Source organism: Poecile atricapillus, chromosome Z, assembly GCF_030490865.1.
Source record: "Poecile atricapillus isolate bPoeAtr1 chromosome Z, bPoeAtr1.hap1, whole genome shotgun sequence".
Lineage (NCBI taxonomy): Eukaryota > Metazoa > Chordata > Aves > Passeriformes > Paridae > Poecile > Poecile atricapillus.
The window spans coordinates 21,488,578-21,513,073 of NC_081289.1; the positions used below are offsets into that span (position 1 = coordinate 21,488,578).

A 24,496-nucleotide genomic window follows, 5' to 3' on the forward strand; every position below is an offset into this window, starting at 1 on the left:
TATTTACTTTGCCACCTTAATTACCTTAAAATTCCAACTAAATTCAAGAAGAACTAATTTAATTTATGATAAAGTGTCTATAATACAATTTTTCCAGGCAGTGACACTGGAAAATTAATGTAAATGCATAGTCAGATCTTATCTGAATGTATTGGTCTGTAAAGCTGGATAAGAAATCTCCCAAGAATATGCTTTTTCGTGAACTTTCTGGTACTTCCTGCTTTTAATTTGCTCAAAAATACTGCATAGAAAAGTGCAACACAGCACTTTTTCCTCCCAGCTGGAGTTAGGAAATGCAGGGTATGAAAAGTGAAAAAGAGAGAACGGAGGAAAATGATCCAAATTTTCCAAAACCTCTTAAAAATGTTTTAATTGAATTAACTTGTTCAGCTGCAAATATAAGTGACTGAACTCCCAAGGAGAGGATTTATAAAAAATAATTGAGTGATAACATTCAGATTTATAGTGTGAATGATTTGAAAATGTATTTTTTACCAGCACCCATGCTGGATGATAAATGTCAGATGGAGGAATAAGTACTGTACAGTATGTAATTGCTGGCAGTTGCCCTATGCATGTGTAGATACAAATGCTGGCATTTAAAGGCCCAGTTGTGTAGCTCCACCTTCCAGTGAAGGAAAAGATTAAAGTGTGTTTAAAAATTACCAAAATGAAGTTTGGTTGAGTGTTAGTATTTTGAAGATGTCAACTTTCCATATGCTAATGCTAACTTGGAGTGGAAAAGCCATGTGTACAGAAAACTAATCAGAGCTCTATCTTTACTAAAAAACACCTGACTTGTGATTAGGGCACACAGAAAAGTAAAGGCAAGAACACGGGTTTCAAAACGTTGAAACTGATCTGCTCCATACATTGCACAGAATCAGAGCCTCGGGTCAACTTCGAAACAAAACTGTACAAGCTGAGAAAAACTGGTGAGTGCTACTGTAGCTTACAATGTTCATTCATATGCATCTTGTGTGCTTATACACTGTTACAGGTCCCAGGACACCACATTCAGGTTAGAATCAGCCCAGAACTCAAATAGCTATACAACTGAGAGACAAATTAAACAGAAACAAAGAGCTGGTCCAAAAAAATTTCCAGACATGGTGTCACCTGATCCTCCACAAGGGGCAATAGTTGTTTTAAATAAGGTGGTCCAATGAACAGCTGAAAAAATCAGTGTGGATTAACATTTGCTTGATTTCCCACAGAGTCTTCTAAATCCATGCTTGCAAAGGGTATTCTAGTGAAGTTTTCCCTATGAAACTGATATTGCCTCAATGATTTTTCTCTACGCTGAATTTAAGCAATGTCCCTCCCAATCTCAACAATCTCAGTGTGCCAGAATTTGTACAAATCTTGCAAACGGTTCAGAGAATTATCAGCCCTTCACAGTTAAATAGACTGAGAATAAAAATGTTAGGCATTATGTAGGTTTCTTTAAAAAAAAAAAAAGAAAATGGAAACTAAATGATAAATGGTTTGCAGTTCTCTGAAAATGGTTTGTCAAGTTTCAGTTTTCCAAGTACTATGCTAAGACAACATGAGAGGATTAACTAATTATTTTGTTCTGTACAAAAGAGCATGGAGAACATGCTAAAAACATTAGCTGCTCCTTTTTATTTATTTATTTATTTAAAAAAGATATCTATACTACTTCATTCCAGTATAAAATAAAGAGCCTTGAACTTGGCAAGATCATTCCTGGGTAAACAGTTTTAAGTAGTCCTTAAAAACAGCGTATGAAAAGCAAACATCCTGGTTTCTGAATTCACTGCGGAACAAAAGAATTTCTGTCCTTTGCCCTCTTGGATCTTAGTAATTGTAAACCGAAAAAGTCTCACTCAAGAGTGCACCTTTACATAGCTGGTGCAAATCCTTTTCTGTATGGGTCCTGAATATAGTGGATATATTCTGCAAGGGCAGGAGCTGTGTGAAGTGTGCTCTGAGGACAGAAAAACCCATGCCTGTTTCAGTACACACCAAACGGTTAACAGTGCCTTAGGCCAATTCTTCCAGACCCACAAAGATTTTTACCTACAAGTGAATTAAACCTCCCCTTAAGCCTACTATCTCTGGTCAGACAATGGATACAAGGTAAACAGAGTGCTGTTATCTGCTTATTTTACAATTTAGGCACACACCAGTCCACTGGAACTTCAAAGGAACTTTGTATTCATTTTAGGTAAACTTTAGTGGCAGCTGGAAAGCAGAAGTTCTCAAGGATAAAGGATTATGAGAAATACAATATGGTCTTACGTTTCAAAAGGTGACTGTAGTCTCACTTTCTGATGTCCTACTTCTGAACTGGTTTTATGTGTCCCATATATATAGGAACAAACAAACGAATATTTTAAAATCTAACTAAATAAGGATGGCTACGATGCTGTAAGGAGCTGTTACGCTATTTGAAACATCCTACCATCCCTTCACTTGCAAAAGCATGCAAAAAACACACTTAAGACAGGAGTTATTTCTGTCTTCTTCTTTTACTTCAGTTCTGTGTCTTGTATAGGAAAGACAGGACCAATATGATGTTTCTAGAAAGCAGAATGCCTTTGATTTTCCTGTAAAGACTGGAAGTAAAAGGCTGTAACCAGAAAAAAACCTCGTTATGCTGTTTGACAGGCTTGAAATAAATCCCTCCGTCATTTTGAGAGAAACAAAACTGCTTCAAATAATCATTCTGTTTTCACCATTAGCTTCTTCACTGGTAGTGGTAACCAGTTTATTCAAACACATCCAGGAACAACACTTTATGACAGTACACTACTGCATTTCTTTTTCTTATAAGATAGTCATGGCTGGGAAAGTGAATATAGAGAGGTGTTCTTTCTGTAGGTACTCTGCAAAATTTCAGTTATTTGAGCTGTGTTAACTGAGGGAGATTATCAGACTGAGATGCTAGGACACAAATTTCTTTAAAAACCCCTCAAAATTCATTTCACACAAAATACAATGTTTAAAAAGTACATTTTATTTTAATAGAAATAACCAAGAACCAGATGTATGATAGTAAATTTTACAAAAGCTCTTGTATTTGCAAGCTAAAAATCAAACACAAATGATTTATATCTTGCTTGTTTCTTTTCTCTGTTGTCCAAGTGAAAACCATTACAAAGAGTAAATTTCTTCATTTTACTAGAAAAAAGGCATTATACTGTCAAATTTCGTATTGAAGGCAAATGCTTATTTTACATTTCAGTAACCCAAAAGAAGATTTTATGGTCTCCTCCAACTGCACATAATGGAAGAGTTCTGTGCCATGTCAAACCAGATCCTACAGCAGCAGTTCCACTAAGAATGGGCTTTAAAAAACAGAGAGAGAGAGAAAAATATCAATACAACTTCCCTTAAAATGATTTCTATACTGCAGACACCAAGTTGCACAGACAAATAAGCACCACAGATTAAATGCTCCTTAAAAAATATAGTTAAAATACTGCAGAAATTCTACTGAAAAATGTGATTTTTTGCTACATTGTTCCAGTAGCTACTTACTACATGTAACATACAGCAAAATATTCCATAATAACAAATAGTTTCAACTCTTTACATTACTATAAACACTATTACTATAAAGGCATGATGTCAGAAACCTTTTTAAATGAAATTAGTTCTGTTATTTCAATGTACTCATAAGTAATATGTTTGGAGGTAATGTAATCATTACAAATATATACTGACTCCAGCAAAACCAAAATATTTCCTATGCTTTGCATTTTCTTTAAGGATTTAAAATATAAGTAGTTAAAACCAGAAAAATACACCACTAGGTGTTTTTAGTCTCCTTAGAACTAGAAATATTTCCAGACTTATTAGATATCAGGTAAAGGTGTTTTTCTTCCCCTTAGAACTGATATGGCAAAGCAAACTAAAACATATAGATCAAGCAGCTTTTGAAATACCAGTTTAAGTGTGCACCATTTTTTTTTCCTTAGTCTGAATGCCACAAAGGAAAAAAGAATAATTAAAAAAAATAGGTACACCAAGCAGCAGTGCTGGATGGTTTGGGCTAGTTTTTAATTGTAGCTTTAAAGTAAAATGAGTCTGATTGGAGGAGAACAGATGCAGCTCCAGTCAAAAATTTACCTGGGGATGTCCTAAATGATGAACCAGCAATTGAGTAGTTGTCTTTCCTGGATATCCAGTCGTTGCAAATAGATTTTCATTCACTCGGGACCACCTTTGAATAAAATGAATCCACTTATGAATAAAATGAATGTACTTTCCAAATACCCCTGTCATACCAGCAGAAGTGCAGTATGCACGACAAAGTGGAGGTCTCTCCCTTGGGACTAACTAAACATGTGAAGATGTTACATATTCTACTAACAGCAGAGAAACATATTTAGTGAAATATCTTGTAAATTATTCCCCACCACAGCCCCACATGCACAGTATTATTAAAACAAAAAAAATACCACATGAATGCTACACATATATTCTAAATGTGGGTCATTCACAAATTCCACAAAGTTTATAGACCCAGTCCCCCTAAAAATGACTTAAGTGAGACACAACCAGGTTACTAAACTCACAACTGTTTGCATAGACATAGATTTCAACAGATAAATCCCACAAAATTGAGACAATATCTATACCTGAATAATCTGGCTCGATCAACATGGACAGGTCTCTTATCCTGTGGATAACTAAAACAGACATTCAGTATAAAAAACTGTTCTGCAAATAACTACAGCTCATACTATAAGTACCAAAAGTACAGTGAAGGGGACACATTGTCTACTCTCTGTGAAGCAGTTGAGGGAAAACCAGAGCATTCCTGTAGCTTCAACCTCAATTTAGGGTAGGAAAACTGAAGTAGTTCTCCAGTTTATCATGGATCAATAGTTACCTATTTATGACTTAGAATGAAATTTAAACAAACGCATACAGTGAGAGGTGAACAGATGTGAAATGCTATCTCAAATGAACAAAAAGGCAGACAATGTTATATTTTTAACAGAAAACATTGATAAAGATGAAACAAAGAATACCATGGAGTGGTCTGTATCCATATCGTAATTCCTGATAATTTTCATTTATTTAGCTTATGCATTGGGCCTACAAAGATGATTAAGGGGCTGGAGCATCTCTTACAAGGAAAGGCTGGGGAAGTTGGGCCTGTTCAGCCTTGAGAAGAGCTGACTGAGAGACCTCATCAATGTCCATCAGTATCTGAAGGAGGGTGTCAAGGGAACAGAGCCAGGCTCTGTTCCGTGCTGCAAGCTATAGGATGAGAGGCAATGGGCACAAACTGATGCACAGGATGTTCCACCTGAATATGAGGAAGACCTTGTTTATGCTGCAAGTGACCAGGCACTGGAAGAGGTTGCCCAGAGAGGATGTGGAGTCTCCCTCCCTGGAGATACTCACAATCCTGTGCCTTGTGCTCTAGGATGACCCTGCTTGAAAAGGGAGGTCGGACCTGCTGACACACCGTGGTCCCTTCCAACCATTTGTGATTCTGTGACTGCCATGCTCTCTTAGCCAAATACCTGCACTTCCTCATGTACTGATTAGGAAGAGAATAAAGAAACCTATGCAATGGGTATAAAAATACCTGGAGCGAGTGATATCCCAGATCAGCCAATCACTTCCAGCAACTGCTCCAATTTTAAGGGTATTTTTTAAACACCAGTCTGCTGACATCAGTGGTGTTTGTTCACACTCCAGGGAAAGAATGGCCTGCTGTGTAATCAGGTCATAGAATCGTATTGTCCCATTCTTCTCTGCCACCATCAGCTGTTAAAAGAAATTCATAGAATGTGGTAAACTTAGCATGTAAGGGAAATTAAATTTTTTCTACTCTATAGAAAGGTTGGAATACATTCAAACAAATATTAATAATACTAAATGAAGTGCAGTTTTTAATTTCATACCAGAAAACTTTCTCCTGGACACTCTTTAACCAATAAATAAAAACCACTTTAATCTATACTACTGTTACACTGTTATACACAATTACATTATTTATATATATATAGACATCTATGTGTATAATTCTGGTGGTTAGAAACACCAGTTCACAACCACCAAAACACTGTGCTTTTATACAGCAAAAAGTCATTATTTTAACATTCAATAGCTTCTGTTCTGAGTACACAGTGCTGTAAAAAAGAAAGGGTTGTCAAGCACTGGAACAGGCTGCCCAGGGAAGTGGTGGAGTCACCGTCCCTGAAGGTGTTCAAGAAATGACTGTACATGGCACTAAGTGCTATGGTTTAGTTGATATAATGGTGTTCAGTCAAAGGTTGGACTTGAGGATCTTAGAGGTCTTTTCCAACCTAAATGATTCTATCATCCCAAGCAAAGTATTAATTAGTGTACCTGTAGAATCAGTAGAATCACTTACTGATTTTATATAATATCTCTTATTTCATCCTGTAACAGTTTGCAACAGATTTTATCTAAGCATTTTTCATTACAGTAATATACTTAAGCAGTTGTTTTTTAAGTATTGTAGAAATAGCTCCCTGATTAAATTATAGAATCATAGAAGGATTGGGTTGGAAGTGAACTTAAAAATCCTCTACTTGCAATCCTCTGCCATGAGCAGGAACACTCTCCAATAGGCCAGATTGCTCAGGGTGCCAATCAACCTGGTCTTGATCACTTCAAGGAGTGAGCCTTCACAACTTCTTTGGGCAACCCATTCCAATGCCCAGAGGATAAAATGAGATTTTTCTTCATGAAGAAAAATGGCTTTCATATAATCATGAACAATAACTAAGAAAGGCAGAGAAGCATAAAAAAAATACTCCAGTACTACTGGTCTCTTTGGGAAAACAGAACGGTCACCAAGACATGCTTTCCTGCAAACTAAAGGTCATGGTGCAGTAAGCATTTTGACCTGCAATAAGCTTTTCAGCAAGAACTAAGTCTATCAAGTTTTATGAGCTTTTGGAATGGGCTTTTCTTTTCAAAAACAAAACAAAAGAAAACAAACAAAAAAACTCCAAAAAAACCCTAAAAAAACCCCAAACCAAACCCTGTGCCTGTCTTTGATAATGGTCAAAGAAAAAACATGCTAGTAATATCTAAGATGGGCATACTATTGCAGTATTTTTGGGAAAATCTTATTAATTGTGTTGTGCTAACGAAGTTGCCCAGTAGCAAACAGCAGCTAACCCATTAAATTCTGATGCCACCTGAATCAACAGTTTTCCTAGTTAACAGTTTCCCTTCTTAGTAAGGATGGATATTGATACTGATGGAAAGTGTGATGAGATTAGAGATCCTCCTTCCCTACTGCTGTGTAAATGTTTTGATATCTTATTTGACTGCTTTTCTCATTTTAAGTATGTGTTTTTGTGGTAACCCAAATAACCATTTGTAGCTGCTCAAGGCAGTTATTGATAGGCACAATAGGAATAATAAATCCAAGACTGCAGGGACTAGCCCATTAATGAAGCTGGATATTTGAGTACATACCAGCTGATTAATCTTCCCCAGTACAATAATAAGTATAAAATCACAGTCTATTGATGTGATTTTTCAGAACATATTTCATACATGCAAGAACAACAACAGAAAAGTCCCTTGTTAACTTCAAAGAGATACTTTTCAAAGCTTGGCATGTTCTATAAAGAGTCTGTATTATTGGTGTTACCATGACTGAGAAAAACTTGAGCTCTTCTCTGGTAACTGTCAGTTAAAATTTAATCAGCAGAATAGTTATCAACAACTGATGTACATAATCAAGAAGGAATATTTCTGATGGGAGGAGTAAGGGACTGAGGATAAAAAGACAAGAATGGTAATGAGAATTCATTTACAGTCACTTCACATTAGCAGATCCAACCAATATCCAGTTTACAGTGTAAACAAGCTCCTCAAACTTCAATGTTACTACAGCATAAAAGATTCACACTTTAGGTGTGTCCCCTCTCCTGTTATTTTAAAGGTAGTGAGGGAGAAAAGCTGAAAACCACAACCTTAAAAGCCTCCTCAGGATGCCAGCAAACACTCATTCCAGGAGAACGTAAAACAAAATGGGCTTTCTCATTTCCTTCCAAATCCCAGACCCTGAGGAGAAAAGAAAGAAAGAAAGAAAGAAAAAAAAAAAAGTACTAAACTATTGCCATTTGACTGCAAATACATTAACTTTCAGTGACTCATTATGTTCACAGAGGAAGTGACCAAATGAAATAGTGTTCATGCTGTATCATTTGAAGGTCAGTGAAAGTGGCCAGTGCTGCAGATAATGTATTTTAACACTGATGAGCTAGGCAGAGCCTCTACTTAACTATTCAAATAATTTGACATTTTAGTTCTCTAGACATGAAATTTTAGTGAGATGTTCCCATTTTTTCATAAGGCAACACTACAGCCTTTGTACTATACCATAAATGACAGTGAGACAGTACAAAGCAGGAAAGTCAGTGTTCGTCCAGCTGATACAAGGAACCTAAAGTGAGGTACCAAACAACTTCAATCATACATGCTGCCACGTAAAGGGCAAGACCCTTTATTGAAGTATTTTGACTGCCTAATGTAAGTTTCCAGTATTTCCTGGTAAGACAAGGTTGAGTAATGGAAATACAAGTAAACCAGAAATGAAGCTAAGGCAAACAGAAGAATCTATGACAGAGGTAACACTAGCCAAAAACGGGTCTTGGAGAGCTTTCAACAGATAAATCACGTGCCTGTTTAACCTTTTCCTTTACGAACACCAACAGTACATATCTGGCAGCTATAAAAAATTTAAAAATCAACAGGATTTGGTCAATATGGATTGACAGGAAAGGGTATGCTGAAATGCCAAAACTAAGTTAGGTGATGGGTGAGTTTTCTTTGGATGTGTTCAATATGAGTTTTAAATAAGCCATGGAGCTACTTTGTTTCTAAAATGCAACAAAACCAAAACTGAGCCTATTTTACCTCACAGCCACTGCTCAACTCCCTCTTTTCCTACAAAATCTGTAACTCAGTTGTAGAACAAAGACATCACAGTTGTGAATGTCAATCTGAACCACATACTATTTATATGCATTTGGACACCAAAACATACACATATATCCCTCCTCTCTGACATGCAAGACTTCAGAAACAGCCAATTTTTAAAGCAGTGAACTGCCTAGTCTTTCGAGCTAGATGAGTGACTACATACTATTATTGTTTATTCTAGAGGATTTTTGCTGACTTCCTTCAGACTTTTTCAGTTTATATCTCACCAGGGTGCTTAGAGCCTTATATTTAAGAGTTTTAAGAAAACTCTTAACTAATACATCATAAGTCTAGACAAAATATATGGGAACAAAGTAAATATATTTAATGAACAATGTTGTTTTCTTATGCCAAACCACAATAGATCAAATATTTGTTCTCCCCATAGAAAACACAGGGTCTCTAATCTTGAAGAATCAGTGTCCTTACTAAAAAAAGTCAAAACAAAAACCTGACAAGTGTTTAAAAAATGAAATATCTACTTGATTAGGTAATTTAGAAACATACAATACTTTCTTCTACTGCCAAAAATTTTGCCTTGTAGATTTGTCCAAGTCAAATCAACACTTCCCATGTGTATTTACTGTGCAGAGAGAAAATTATGATACAACAGAAGACGGTGAATCATTTTGGCAAAAGGAATATGCCATTATGTTTCCTTCCCTGAAATGAGTGATGTTATTAGGTGTTGAGACAGAAATTTATGCTTTTTTACTGCCATAACTTCGTTATTTATAAAGTTACCAAATTTGTATTTTTTACTCTGTAAGAATGGCAGGACTGCTAGTAACAAACAGTATGTGGAGGAGAAGGGATAAAAGCCTCTTTTTTATTTTCTTTATTGATACCAAAGATGATATAATTTAGTTTTGGGGAAAAAAACCCAAAACACCCAAAATACAAACCAGGCAATACATATCAAGATAGATCCTTGTATGAATGCATCATATCTATACAATTACACATGTGTTCAATTAACTCCTTTCAATATTTCTTTGTGAAAAACCCAAGTAAAATATGTGCAAACCCCAAAAATTTAGTCAAGCTGATTTTCAATAAGTTAACTACTCAGTAATCATAACCAAATCAGCTACAGATGCTTCCTCCCCCATTTTGTCCACATTCCTATAATGTAAATCAATCCAAAAGGACTGAGGATTTTGTCTTCCATTCAAACATCTTGAAACTTTATTAATAACCCCATCATTTTATACCAAAGTAAAATACTGCTTATTTTTCTCCAAACATTCTTATCTTTTGTAACCCTGCAATGTGCCACTCTTGTAGTTCTCCTTCTCTTCCCACCAACCATCGTGGAATAGACTTGTCACTGAACTTATGGCAATGAAGATAATCCTTATTTTATCTCCTAATTTTCTGAATTATGAATAATTCTAACTAGCAGAACCAACTGCTAACTGTATAAAAATCATCATTTTCAGTAGTTAAAGAACTAAACCAGATTGTAATCTTCAGGTATTTCTCAAATCCCCAAAAGACAGAGCAAAAAATGGGAATTCTTCCAACAAAATATTTCAAACAATTTTAGTGAGTGGGTGGGGGCTAGAACAAGATTCATTACTCAAAGATTACTCATGTCCAACATGGCTTTGCTGGGGTTTTTTACTATCTAATACATTTCTTTATATCTCCATCAGACACATTCCATGTGTGAGGAAGATCCTATCACTCTTGAAAAGCCTAGAGGACTATGGAGAAGGGCAAGATTCCTGCTCCTGAGATCACACAAAGGCAGAATGAAGTTGCTCCTCACTGAGCACAAGGAGTGAGGAGAAGATCTCAGAAAACGAACATGAAAGTGCAGAGATTAGGAAATACTGAAGAGAATACAACCAACACTGGCTTTCTTTAAGGTGTACTGCCAACTCCATATTGATTTGGCTATCGCAGATCTGGAGGGTACTAGGCAGGACATAAAAGGCTGAAGTGGAACTGCAAAAATTCTTCTATCTGCTCAGAAGAAGAGAAAGTTGTAATATTCAAGTAATTAATTTTATTTTACTGACAAAGAATTTTTTATGAAGTCTTTTCACAGAGGAAATGTACATATATTCATTCAGAAAGCTGACCCATGTTCACCATTTTCTTTTGGTGATCGAAGGAAATGATGTTCCTGAAGAATTAGCAATTATAGTATTTCAGAACTTGGCATTAAAAAACATGTTATCTCTAGCTTCTTGTAATATCTACTTGCTTATGCAAGCATTGATATATTCCTCAGTGCTAACTCTGGGCTGCAATTATACCCTGCAGTGTTGGTAGAGGCAGGAGACACAGTGCAGTATCTCCACTTCACTTATACACATTTCAGGCCATGCACACTCAAAACTGAGTCCAGAAATACACATTCCTACTACTACTACTACTGGAATAGCTTTAAAGTTATCTAATGCAAAACCAGAGACCACGCAGCATTTTCAAAAAAAATGGAAGTTTCAGCTCTGTCCTTTCAACCAAAGCAAAAAATGGCTGTTAAGAGCTATCAGCTTATTGTTCCCAACGTAGATATAAAACTAAATGCTTCGGCAATATGACTGCTACTGCGAAACTCAACTACAAATTCTACTGATGGCTTTCTAAAATATAAAAGTTCTAAACAAATCTAATGCAATGATTTATATTTAAAAGCAATTTATAGGCTAGATTACATTCTAGGACTGTATGACTCTTAACATAAACCATAATGTGTCACAAAGGAAATTACAACATCATCCTCATATTTTGAAGACTTCCTAACTAAAAGTTTATTAAGACCAGACTGAAAAAAATGTTCCAAACATTTCATCCAGAAAGTTTGGTTGTTTTTTTTTTTTTTAAGTTGACAGGAGACCAGTTAATTCTTGCACTGTCCAACACCAGTTGGTTAATAATTGCATTGTGGCTGTACAATGTGTATACAATACAGAATTGTATAAGACTACATTTGGGGGACATACAGGGATGCATACAAATGTGCAAATTCAAAGACTGGACTCTGAAAAAAAAAAAATCAAGACTTCTTTCTTTTCATAAATTAAAATGCACAACTAGCTTGATAAAATGTAACCAGCATACCTCAGAAAGAATTAATATTTTGGTATGAAATTTCTTATATGAAAGGACACTAGAAAATCTAATCATACAAACAGATGAAGCAAGAACAATGTGGAATTAGATAACATTCATAAAAATTTTGACAGAAATCCATACCTGACTGCACTAGGAATGGGAAGATGCAAAGAGAATATGGTTTTGGAGGCAGAAATAAGTGATAATGAACACTTCTCAATATACCTGAAGTCTGAAATATTTATTGAATAAACAAGGTAAGATTCAAGTGCAACTTGTGCTGGCAGTACATTAACGAAAACAAGAACAAACAAAAAACAAAAAAACCCAGGAGTTACCATTAGCTTTCCTCCATATTGTCCAGAGAAAAATTTACACCAAATAAGTAGGGCATGAAAGTACCATATAAAAAAATACGCTACAGATAAACCCCCCTAAAACTAGATAAAACACTAGAATATGTCCTAAGACTCTAGCTAATTTAGCTTTCAGTGACATCAAACCTTTCCCTCTAATCCCTGTTTAGGGAACAAAACTAACCTTCTCATGGACTGGCATTTATTCTACATGCAAGAAAGAAGGCTGAACTTCAGAGTGACTGATAAATTCACAAAGTCCTCTATGAAGTGATGTGAGCCACGGCCTAAGGAAATGAACAGAACAATGGAATCAAACGGCAAGTACACTCACAGAGAGCATGGAAGATAATTCAGCTATACATTCTTCTGCACTCAAAAAGAGAGGAAGAGGATGTATTTCAATAAATAGTTAAAAGAAAAAGAGAGAGTGAGGGAGAGAAAGGGATGGATGAGTCTTTCTCAGCATTTTAAAATACAAGCCATTCCATCATTCAATGACCAGAAGAAATTGCCATGCTGGTATTTTGAAGAGTCTGACACTGTCAGTAACCTTTCAGTTCCACGCAAGGAGGGAGTATGAGGTGATTATCAATCAGACTGAATTAACCTTTTGACAGTCAAGAGGTTTATTTTTAGCATGGATATGAGATTAGTGGGTTTTGACAGGATGGCATTTTGCATTAAGTAATTCCAGAAACATCAGATAGTGTCTATAACCACCAACAGTGAAGGGTGTCAGTTGAACTCATGGTGTTTTCCAAACTTTTCCCACAATTTTTTGGCTTCTTTAAGTATCAGAACAAAATGATTTGTACATCTGAATCTATGCAGACTCCTAGACTGTGTTTCCACACAGTGAAAAAGCCAGTAGTAACTTTTTTTTTTTTGAAGAGTGATGCACAGGGAGTTGCACACACACAGATATCATTAACAAAGGGGGATGCACACATTCCTACACTTGATGCAAAGAAGTGTATAATGCCTTGTTATTTCAAGGAATTAAATTAAATATTCCTTAAAGCTATCATAACAAAGATGACCACTGCAATTATTTTTAGTGCAGTTCTACTTCACAGCTGAAAAGAAGTTTTGAGTCGTGAGACTAAGGCCAATAAAGACCACATGCAAGAAATAACAAGATTTCCTGAGCGACACAGCAGCAATTTAAAGCTAAGAACATTGGATATAGCCAGTATCCAACTTACACTGTCTGTCCTCCAACCAAAATTACTGAACCCCTCTCTGAGATATCACAGTGCAGCAGCTTGTGGCAAGACTATTTAGTGGATGAAAATTGAAAATCTTACTTCCTTAGAGGTCTCTGATGAACTTAAACCTAAACTTTCTCATGAGTGAAAGCCAGGGAGGACCTAACCATGCTTGTATATAGCCAGTACATTCTAAAAAGTTGTTTTAAAACATTTTTAGGATTTGAAAGTGGAACTCAAGACGTGTAGTAATTGTTCTAGAACTTTACTGCATACGCATTAGCAGATTTTGTATCCTAAGAACAATTTCAGGATTGAAATTCAGTACAGACAAAAGAATTATTCCTCTTCTTACATTACTACTGAAGCAAATTACAGAGTAAGTAAAGAATGATTTTGGTAAGTCCCAAGGAATGCATTTTCCATTAGTTTTGAAAGTGTAACCTTTAAATTCAATTGAAAAAGTCTTCATGCCCCACATGCATGAATGGAAAAAATAAGAACTCAAGTAGCCAAAAAAAAACCTACTTATTTCCCATGGCTTTTAACCAAAGACTTTATGGTTTATGGCATAAAATGTTTTTCATAGTTACTAAGCTGAAATCTTGTTAGTATATATTAATTACATAATTTTATTTCCTTTTAAATTAGTATCAATTAGACATTTGGTTTTAAAACAGTATTTTTTCATCCCAGGGAAGCTGAGCATTTCATAAAATAAAGAGGAAAAGGCCACAGAGTCAAACAGATTTTTGCTGAATAAGCCCAATTTGAATTTTAACAAAGAAATTGTTACAAACAATTTAACAAAGAAATCAAGGATAGGAAATAAATCAGGAAAAGATACAGGTAAGTCATACATTTCTACTATTCATTCCTAATGATTTTGTTGGAAATACTGTCTAGACATCTATGAAAAAACTGCCTACTCATCAGAGTAAAGAAAGTCAAAGATGATGCTTTCCCAACTCCCCTGCTGCTCTATTGCACTGACCTGAAAAGCCTGCATAGCTGCCCTCCTCATCTGTCCAACTGCACCAGAGGGGTAGGAAGAGCAGCTTAATAGATTCATACACACTACTAGAAGTGGAAGATGGGTAACAAGGGCAAACTCCTGCATCAAAAACCTTTATACAGCATGCTTTAGAGCATTAAACAATGTTTCCCTTCTATTTCCAGTTATAAATATCCAAACACCTGGCTTAGAAGCAGCAGTAATCATGGTATTTTTAACTGCCAGTCCTACTGTATTAGTATGGTGCTGTCTTCAGGCTGTCATCCCACCCTCTTGGTAAGGCTAATAAATTTGGGTAAGTGGACAAGTTCTCATATGTATACTGGTTTTAAACTTGACACACCTGATGACAGAATACAGAGAGAGGGCCTGTATAATTCATGTCTGCTCTCTCCTATTCTCATTTTATTCCTATCCCAGAATGGGGGGGAAATAGTGTATGCAAATCCAAGACAAAAGTTTTCTAAATTTTGAATCTAGCTGGTTCAAAATATTGCTTTGAAGAAAGACAACCCACACGTCACAACAAAAAGCCAGCCCACAACCTAAGTTAACAAGAATAGTCTATTTCTTATCTTGTGGACTAGTATTGTTAGAGGGCCATGGAGGCACACTAAAAATAAAAATATAAATGCTTATTTATTTAAGTGGACATATAAAACATTCACAGTTTGTAAAAGTGCAATACTAGTTTTTCACCAGTGTTTTGAACAAAATGCATACCTGCAGGTGTGATCATCACTTACACTTGCAATTTCTTGACCTTCGTTGGGAGCAAAGACCAGATCATTAATGTAATCTGAGTGACCATCAAATGTCTGCCAACCAGAAAAGAGAAACACTTTTACCTTAGAGCTGACTGTTCCACCAATGTATTTAACAGACCTACTAATGGAAAGATGTGTGTAAAGATACAATTATCATTTTAATAGAAGGTAAAAAACAGTTTTTATTGGTAACTGGATTTCTTTGAAATATCTAATTCTTGTGTAGGTTCATACTGCAGGTGAAAAGACCCCCCCACTACTCCTTGAAGTTAGCACAGAGGTCAGTTTGATGCTTTTGCTTAACAGAAATCAGTGAATCACACCAGAGCTTTTTATCACTTTTTTCCACCACTGAATTTAGAAGGTAGAACATAGTAAATCTCAGAAAGGAAGAGGAGAATGATCAGGCAATGAATGCATGACCTACCTACCTACCTTAAAGAACTCTGACTACTGTCAAGTAACTCTGATCTCTGAATCTCTCATTAAATATATCTATGGTGTTTTTGGAAGAAATCTCACAAAATTTTAAGTCAGGCAAATTTCCATGTCTAGATGTATCTGTTACTGTTACACCCTCTTCTATTCAGTCCCACTGATTAAGTCTCAAGGCACAGCTGCTTTTGTTTTGCCCAGCAAGGTATCATAAAAATGAGACAAAAATATCCTCTCGATAACAGCATGAGACCAAGAGATTGCAGAGGAAAACAAGGTCGAATGAAAACAAGTTCCACAGTTTTCTGAAAGAAAAACACACCACCTTTAAATGCAGCCATTCTGAGGAACAAATGCAGAACTGATAAAAAAAAAAATCTCAAGCATGCACAAGAACTAAATGCCCCTCTCTAAAAGTTTTAAGAATGCCTCATCAATTCAATACAGAAACATTTTCAGCAGCCAACTTATTTTTTTCCAATAAGTCATTATTTTGTTAAAACCTAATGGATTATACTAGAACTAATAGGTTCTAAGATGATGCTAAACTATTTAGACAGAATGCCAAGTCTTTTGACAATTTTCAGCATTCTGAATTCAAATATCCTGCTTCATTTTACTTCTACAGTTCTGATGAAATATGCTTTTTATTAAGCAAAATTTGAAGCAGTACAAGGAAGCCATAATTCATTTTCAAATGAAAACCTCAAAAGAAGAAAAAGGTTTCACGAAGATCCATCAGTCATATTTTACCTTTTGTTTTTTTGCTCTGGGCTTGATCCAACCCATAAATTTTGGATTAGTTGTGTCGACAAAGTAATGGAAAACTCAAGTGTGCTTCAAGTTCCTTTTTGATAATTACATCAAGACAGTTTTTCCACGGGGAAAACAGTAAGATTACTCTGTCTATCCCTCCAGAAGCAACACGTACCAATTGTTTACTATAAAAGACAAAATGTTCAGAGATTACATTCTGAACGTAGTCACATACTTCCCTCAGCCTTGTTTCCATGTTCTGGACCTCTCCTGAAGATCCCATGCGTCAAGTGTGCACTGTATAATGGATCAAAATTTTCCATGTGTTCATCGTGAGTTTAACCTCAGGTTTTGAAATAGGTTGTCTGAGGTATCAGTTAACTGTTAATAAGAAGCCACTGTATCAAACTTTACCGAAAGCCAGATCCACACAGCTCACCCAGTGAACATCTGGGATTTTGCATGTGCTTTAAATCAGAGTTAGCTGTTAACTTTTCTTGACAAGAAATCTGGAGTACAATGATTGTCCAAATATAAGAAATTAAGATGATTGCCAGAAAGGGTTTTCCACACTTTAAATCAAAAAACCCCAGAAGACAGTCTTAAAACACAACCATTACTGACATAAACACACTAGTCCACATTCCTACTTTTTAGTTAATGAGTTCCTCACTAATAGGTAAAAATATGTATTTTTAGCTGTTTTCTGATTATTTTTAACATTAGACCAAGCCTGACCCAGTAACAATATATATTTTTACTTTTTCTACAGCTAGAGTATATCCTTACTAAAGTTCTTGGACAGTTAATTTCAGTGGTGGAGCTGGCATAAACAAATCTAATAGCTTCACTGTTAAATTCAGGCCAACACTTCTCATTTGTATTGCATATGCACCAAACAATCATAGAATCATTAAGGTTGGAAAAGACCTCTGAGATCACTGAGTCCAAACACTAATTTAACACTGCCAGATCTGTCCCTAAGCACCACATCTATAAGGTTTTTGAACACAGTGATCACACTATTTCTGTGGGCAGCCTGTTCCAATGTTAGACCACCCTCTTACAAAAGGATTTTTTCCTAATATCCAATCTGAACCTCCTCTGGCACAACTTGAGGCTGTTGCCTCTTGTCCTATCACTTGTTGGCTGGGATACTGACCCCAACCTGGCTACAGCCTCCTTTCAGGTGGTTGTAGAGAGCAGTAAGGTCCCTCCCAAGCCTCCTTTTCTCCAGGCTGAACAAACTCAGTTCCCTCAGCTGCTCCTCATAGGACCTTTGCTCCAGACCCCTCACCAGCTCCTCTGCCTTCTCTGGACATGCTCCAGCACCTCAATGTCCTCCTTGTCCTGAGTGGCTCAAAATAGAACAGAGAATTCAAGGTGCCAAGTACAGAGGGACAAATACCTCCTCACTCCTGCTGACCACACTAGCTCTTGTGGCCTTATTAATCCAAAATAAATTAAAAAATTAGATGTTGAATTTAGCTCTCTAGAGTCTCTAGTACCAAACTGATCCCATTGTTTCATTATTTCAACTTATTATCAATACATTAGCTAATGTTAAAGAAACTTTACATTCTGCTAAGTTGAAAGATCTAATTCACACATAGCTTAACATTAAAGCCCACTGTTTGAAATTCACAAAACTGGCAGGTATTATATAAATGGATAACTTTAATATGGAATGACAGACATGAACTCACAAGCAAAGAGCATAAAGAACTTTTAGAACTATTTTGTCAGAAATCCCATCAAGCTGACTAACTATGTCAGTTATCCCACTGCTCAGTGGCAAAATCATGTCAGAAGCCAACACTGAAAGAAGGAAATTAAAAGTATGTGCATATATGAAGCAAGATAAAAAACATTTTCTTTCATTTTCTTTTAGTAGCATTCATCTTTACTACTTAAGCCCTGCCTTTATGCATTCTATTATCAGGATGGCCACATAAATGACATCCACAATTCACTTAATTTCTGTATGACAAATCTCATTGTCTTACTAATACAAATTAACATACCAAAAATAAAAGTCTATTTTTTTCTCCTTTATACCAAATAAGCCACTCTCATCAAAAGAGGCATTATCATATTCTAAAGCAGTAAAAGCCAAGGAAGACTCTCCCCCAATTCTTTTTATCAATTAGCTTTGCTTATTGTTAGCTAAGACCACACCAAAAAAACTTCAAACTGGATAGCACAAACATCTAATTAGCAGTAGTACTTGGACTGAGACATTGTTTCAAAGGAAGAATTTTGAAGGAAATCAGAAGATCATGTAGGTGGTAATTACAATTATTCCCACTTGAAAGACAGAAAAGTATTTACAATACAGTGATTATCTCTAGAGGTGATGGATCTAGGATCTGTCACAAATGGAGCAGAAGGGTAGTTAAAGATTAGACTTCACTAAAAACTAAATAATCTTTTAAAAATCACATTAGCTGCCCTTACCTTAAATTCATTCTTATCCTGTAAGTCAGAAGTAAAGAGCCTTAACTTCCTATCAGAAGCTGCAGTACAAAACCTGTACTCAACGGACAAAAAAAAGGCACTTCAGTTAATCAACATTGCAATTGTTGACTTTTTATCAGTTTTACTTTCATTTAAAAAAGGCAAAGCGAGATGCAAAGAAAAAAACAGATTTTGAAAAGAAACCAAAATCATCTATCTTTTCTGCTTTAGCAACCAGCAGAGTTATAACTGGAGCTTACCTGTAAAATTGTGTGCATCAAGTGCAAATACTTATTCACAGAAAGAAATGCAAAACATTTTACAAAGCTAAATCTGGATCAATTACCAGTTACCTGAAATATCTCTCATAGAATCCTGCTGAAACTTTCCATGAAAGAAGTTAAGTGGTACGGCACAAAAAACAGCCCTCATTATCAATGTTTTAAAATCCTGAAATATAAAATGCATAAACTAATCTCTATTCAACATATTTTAACCAAAAAGACTATATGGATGCTAACTCTGAAGCAGGCAGCACGGTGCCTGTGGAATAACAGGCCATATAACTTTCTCAGTCTTGCCTGAGAAAGTGGCCTGGGAAATCATGGGGAGGAATTAAAACAATCCTCAGAGATAGAAAACAGCCTTGCAGGTGCTGTTTGTCTGTTCTTTGTTTTCTTGCAAGAGAAGGTCGAGGGGTGGTGAACCCCACTGACCAATGATGGTGATGTGTTAGTTTATTAGCCAATAAGAGTTTCTTTTCTGTACTTTCACGTATCGTCTATAAAAAATATCTGAGCCAATAAACTGGAAGAAATTCTCCCGTTCGACTCCACAAGAGAGTCGTTCTTCTCGCCATTCCCAGTAGAGCAACAAGACTGTACAAAAAATGGAGCAGTAAGCAACTATGGTAATCTTGAAGAATCAAACAAGCTAGTGAGTACATTTTAATTCAGAAGTTTCACATTTAATAGCTAACTAGCTTTCTAGATTTTCCAGATTTACACCTCAAAGGCTATCACAAATAGTATCTAACCTACACTGAAACACAGCACATATTATGCAAATCAGTAGAAACAGCTTTATAAAGGAGGCCAGTCAAATGATCTCACATTTACTAATGCTCTTAAATGCTTCTTCACAGATGTACAAAGAAAGAAACTAGGTCTGAGGTCCATAAAAATAATGAAAAAAATATTATTTACTGCTTGTTCCCTGGGGAGTGGGTCAAGGAACACAAGAAGTAGGACAAAAAGTAAGAAAATGAGTAACAAAAAAAAAAGCTATAAGAATAAAAATGTTCTACGGAAGATTTCAGTAATTCTAAGGAGCTAGATTTCACTCATAAACTTTGAACAGTCCAATATTAAGGACTTTGGGAAAACAGGTAAGAGACAAGGATTCCCTGTAGCTGTTTACTGTTAAGTACCTTATCTGGGGAGGTATAGCATCAAGTCTAGTTTCAGGACTCCACGCTATGGCATCAACTCTGATTCCATGGTGAAATGTTCTTAGTGTCTTATACTGCATGCCTTCCACTTCTGCATCTTCCTCCTATAAAAATATTGGAGTTAGCTGATTCAGGACAACGTCTTGGTGACTTCTAAGAAACCAGATTGCTATGAAAGGAAAAGGCTTTCAAAATTACACATACTGGGATATTTTCAGATCACAACGCCTTCAAAGTGAAAACCTGAAACATACAGAAAGCATTAACTTGAAATATTTAAGTACTTAGAAATACATTAAATTATTGCAGTCTCAAGTCAGAGGCCATTAAAGAGCAGAAAAATGGGAACTGAGCTATGAAGATGCTGAACTCATTCCCTGTACAAGAAGTATCCTCACAGATACAACTAAAGCCACTTAAAACATCATGGCAATTTAGCACATTTTGCAGTAAGAAGAAGCAATGGGAACAAAAGCAAGCATGTAATTTAAGCTGTCTTCTCTCTGAGTTGTTTTTACACCATGGAAAAATGATGCCACTTCCAGAGCATCACTCTTCAAACAGCAGGAGATAAAAAGGTGCCCTCTGTCATCTAATCCCAATTACAAGCTTGCTTATTCTTACCACTGGTAAGAACACTAGATAACAGGAAAAATAAAACAAGAATTGGGATTATGGACTCCATCAATAAGTTGACCTCTAAAAAGCTTTTGAAAGTTTTCAGAACATCCAATGGTGCACCTCAAATGATATTCCTACACAATTTTCTCTGTGTCACAATTCTGCTTTAAGGTAAAGAACATCTCTGTATGCCCTCTACATAACATAGAGGCCAAGCAGAACCCAGCTGAGGATGCATTAAATTACCCACAGTTTTTCAATGCTTCTCCACAGGAAGGAAGAATAACATTTTCGTCTCCTACTCTGAAGTACCCATTGACTCTCCATGTGGAAAGGAAGGGAGGATATGAAAATTACAGAACAAACACCTTGTGCCAGTGGCTGTCAAAGTTTTAATCACTTCCTTTACAAGGCTGATGGCAGAAACAAGGTAGAGAGCAACACAAATGTCAGTATGTTTTTACAGCTAGCACTAGGTGCTCTTCAGAAAATTTCCAACAGTAAGACCATGGGGAATAACAATAATAATAATAATAAAAAAATCAGTTATGCTATTATTCATAATATAAAAATTACAAAAATAGTATTGTGTAATAAAGAAGCAAAATGAAGGGAAAAAGCTTAGAAATTCCAAACAATTGTCTCCAATTGATTGTCTAGCATCTAGGCAAAAAACCCCATCTAATGAAAAACATTTTATCCAGCATAAAAATATACAACACTCAATATTTTACATTTTAAATTTTTTCACAATATAACCCTAAATAATTTCAATATAAGAAATTTTACTGTTTCCAACAGTCTGTGGGGGAGATCCAATAAAAACAACTGGGAGAAAAAAAAATAGGTAAGTATTTCTACAGTTCATAGAAATAAATACCGATAAAATTAGCACAGATGTATCAATGTGTATTTTACATATATATATATATATGTATATATACATACTTCTATTTTCCTGAAGACCAAGTATCCTAGATTTGTTAGTGTAATAAACAAGTAAAATTCTCCCTTATTTACCACAGGGAGAGGAGGAAACAGGAAAGTGACCAAAGTCTTCCTGCAGTAGAGGTGCTGGCTAAGTCAATTTCAGGAGCATCTAACAAAAACAACAATAACACAGGCTAACCTGGAATCTGCAAGTCCCAACAACCACGTAATTGTTGCCACCATAAGCAATGAGGGAACATGAATCTCCACTGTCAAATGGATTGAATTTTACCACATGCACATAATCTTCACAATCGACAGTGTAAGAAGTGTTTCTAGTAGAATCTTGCTTCATTTTCGGTGAACTAAGTCAAGGTATCATGGAAGCGATGTCTTCTCCAGGATGAAAATCTACAGTTCAACACAAAAATTTAAAAAAGCATAGATGACTCATTTGCATAAATAAAAAATGTAGCTTTTGTGGCAGAGCAAATCAAAATTTCCTATAACATGTTCAAGAACACAAAAGCTGCACTTAAGCTTATTAGATGCAGTCTGTTTGTTTCAGCAATCAAAATATTTACTAAACTAACATATATTCAAAACCGTCTCTACAGACTTCAGCAATAACTGCAGATTTTGTGCTACCCTTGGCAACCCAACACCAAAACAAAAAATCAAGTAACTACACATACCAAAAATATCACATACAACATTTTAATATTTTCAACCTAACAAGAAACTACAGATCGCTACCTTCAAATTCTCTTTACTTGTCTACTTCTTTACAGACTATGTGTCTAACTGAAAACTGATTTAACCGAGGTGGCAAATCTGTAAATGAAAATACTGCTGTGCATCAACCAGCTTTCGTGAAAATCAGGTTCCTGTGCTAGAACACAAGAGGCCAAGATACACAATTGATTTCAGAATCACTTCTTTTAGTCGCAGAACAGATTTGACATTGGTTTATGTCTTTTTGGGAAATCAGACCTTTAACTACACACCATGTGGAAAACCAGCTTGAAATCTCAGACCTTTGACAGATTTTGGTGTATAAAGGATCTGAAGGTCTCAGAGTGAATGTTTTGCTTGGGAGCCAGCCATGTTTGACAGAGGCATCACTCAAACACAGAGAGGCTCTCCACAGTTGGTTGTTCATTTATTAATTCATACAACAAACCACCATACCATAAATACTTTCATCATATATCTTGCATAGCTTCACTCCTAAGGCCAAATGCAAGTTTTAACCCCACCAAAAGTTTTCTTCCTCCAAGGCTTCCCATGAACACAAGCCATTATAGAATCTTAGAATGTTAAGAGGTTGGAATGGACCTTTAAGATCATGTAGTCCCAAACCCCGCTGCCATGGGCAGGGATATCTCCCACTAGACCAGGCTGTCAATGCCTCATCCAACCTGGCCTTGAACATTGCCAAAGTTGGGGCATCCACATCCTCCCCGAGCAACCTGTTCCAGTGGCTAACCATCCTCACCATGAAGAATTTCTTCCTCGCGTGTAACTAAACTTTCCCCTCTTTCAGTTTGTAACCTCGTCCGATCACTACAGTTCCTGACAAAATCCCTGTCCGCCTTCCCTGTAGTGCCACTTGAGATCCTGTAAGGTGCTACGAGCTCTCCACGCGGGCTTCTCTTCTCCAGGCTGAACGCCAACCTTCTCAGCCTGAATTATCCGTCACCAAACAATCTTGAAAACACCAAGAGCATTACTACCCTCACTTCTTTAAGAAACGCGATCAGGGCAACCGAGCCTCATGGGTGCGCGTTACCTCCCCCCAACCACGCGCATCCTTTGCCCTCCTACTCCCTCTTTTTCCCTTCAGGGCCCAGCTGCTGCTCCCCAGCCAGGCTGCCCCAGTTCAGTGGGGCCGAGGGTGGCCCAGCCCGGCTTCACACGCACCTCCGCGGCCCCGTTTCCCGCACGGCCCCGGCTCCCGCCCCGGCGGCACGGCTCCCCAGCAGCGCCCGCCCCCGGGCGGCGGAGCGGCGCGGCTGCTTCCGGGGCAGCGGCCCCGCGCCCATTGGGCCGCGCGGCCGATTTGAACGCGGCCGCCGCGCCCCAGCTCGGCCCTGCCACAGCGGCGGCGCTCCCGGACCGCGCTGAGGGGACGGCGGCCGGGGACCCTGCGCGGCCGCAGCCGGGAGCGCTCGGCGGTAATGGGAATGCCGATTCCGGCTTTTGGGAGTTAGGGGCGGCTTGGCAGGGGTTTTGGCTTGTTCGGGCTGTTTCGCTGGGAGCGGCAGGTACGGTCCCTTGGAAAGCTCGCAGGGTGGGGAGAAAGGAAAGCCTCCGGAGAGATTTTACTGGGCCCCACGCCGGCTTGCTGCCCACCTGTTTCATCCTCTGTGAGCCACACGTGACTTTCACATTATGAAGTGCCTTGTCCCCTTCAAACATTTTGGAGAGTGAGAAGCTGCTGTTGCAGTCGTGCTTGTTTCCCGATGTGC

At 37.0% G+C, this 24,496-nt stretch overlaps 2 protein-coding genes across 3 annotated transcripts in view; one reads left to right on the forward strand and one right to left on the reverse strand.

Moving 5' to 3' along the window:
• Window positions 1-3,013: 3,013 nt before the first annotated feature.
• On the reverse strand, window positions 3,014-24,022 carry LOC131573708 (nucleoporin Nup37-like). 2 transcript variants are annotated; one of them, XM_058827908.1, is made up of 10 exons: window positions 23,949-24,022; window positions 22,225-22,436; window positions 20,454-20,578; window positions 19,025-19,097; window positions 15,333-15,427; window positions 7,947-8,037; window positions 5,573-5,754; window positions 4,611-4,661; window positions 4,099-4,192; window positions 3,014-3,314 (listed from the first exon to the last, which is right to left on the reverse strand). In XM_058827908.1, the coding sequence occupies exons 2-10, from the start codon at window positions 22,378-22,380 to the stop codon at window positions 3,201-3,203; spliced, it is 981 nt and encodes a 326-aa protein (XP_058683891.1). In that variant the 5' UTR covers window positions 22,381-22,436; window positions 23,949-24,022; the 3' UTR covers window positions 3,014-3,200. The 2 variants fall into 2 exon arrangements, with proteins under 2 accessions (XP_058683891.1, XP_058683893.1); XM_058827910.1 differs by lacking the exon at window positions 23,949-24,022 and adding an exon at window positions 23,818-23,837.
• A 57-nt stretch (window positions 24,023-24,079) lies between these two features.
• LOC131572694 (PCNA-interacting partner-like) overlaps window positions 24,080-24,496 on the forward strand; it is a 38,998-nt gene continuing 38,581 nt past the window's right edge. The window contains exon 1 of the mRNA XM_058825963.1: window positions 24,080-24,202. The gene's annotated coding sequence lies outside the window, so the exon portion shown is untranslated. The remainder of the gene's footprint in view (window positions 24,203-24,496) is intronic.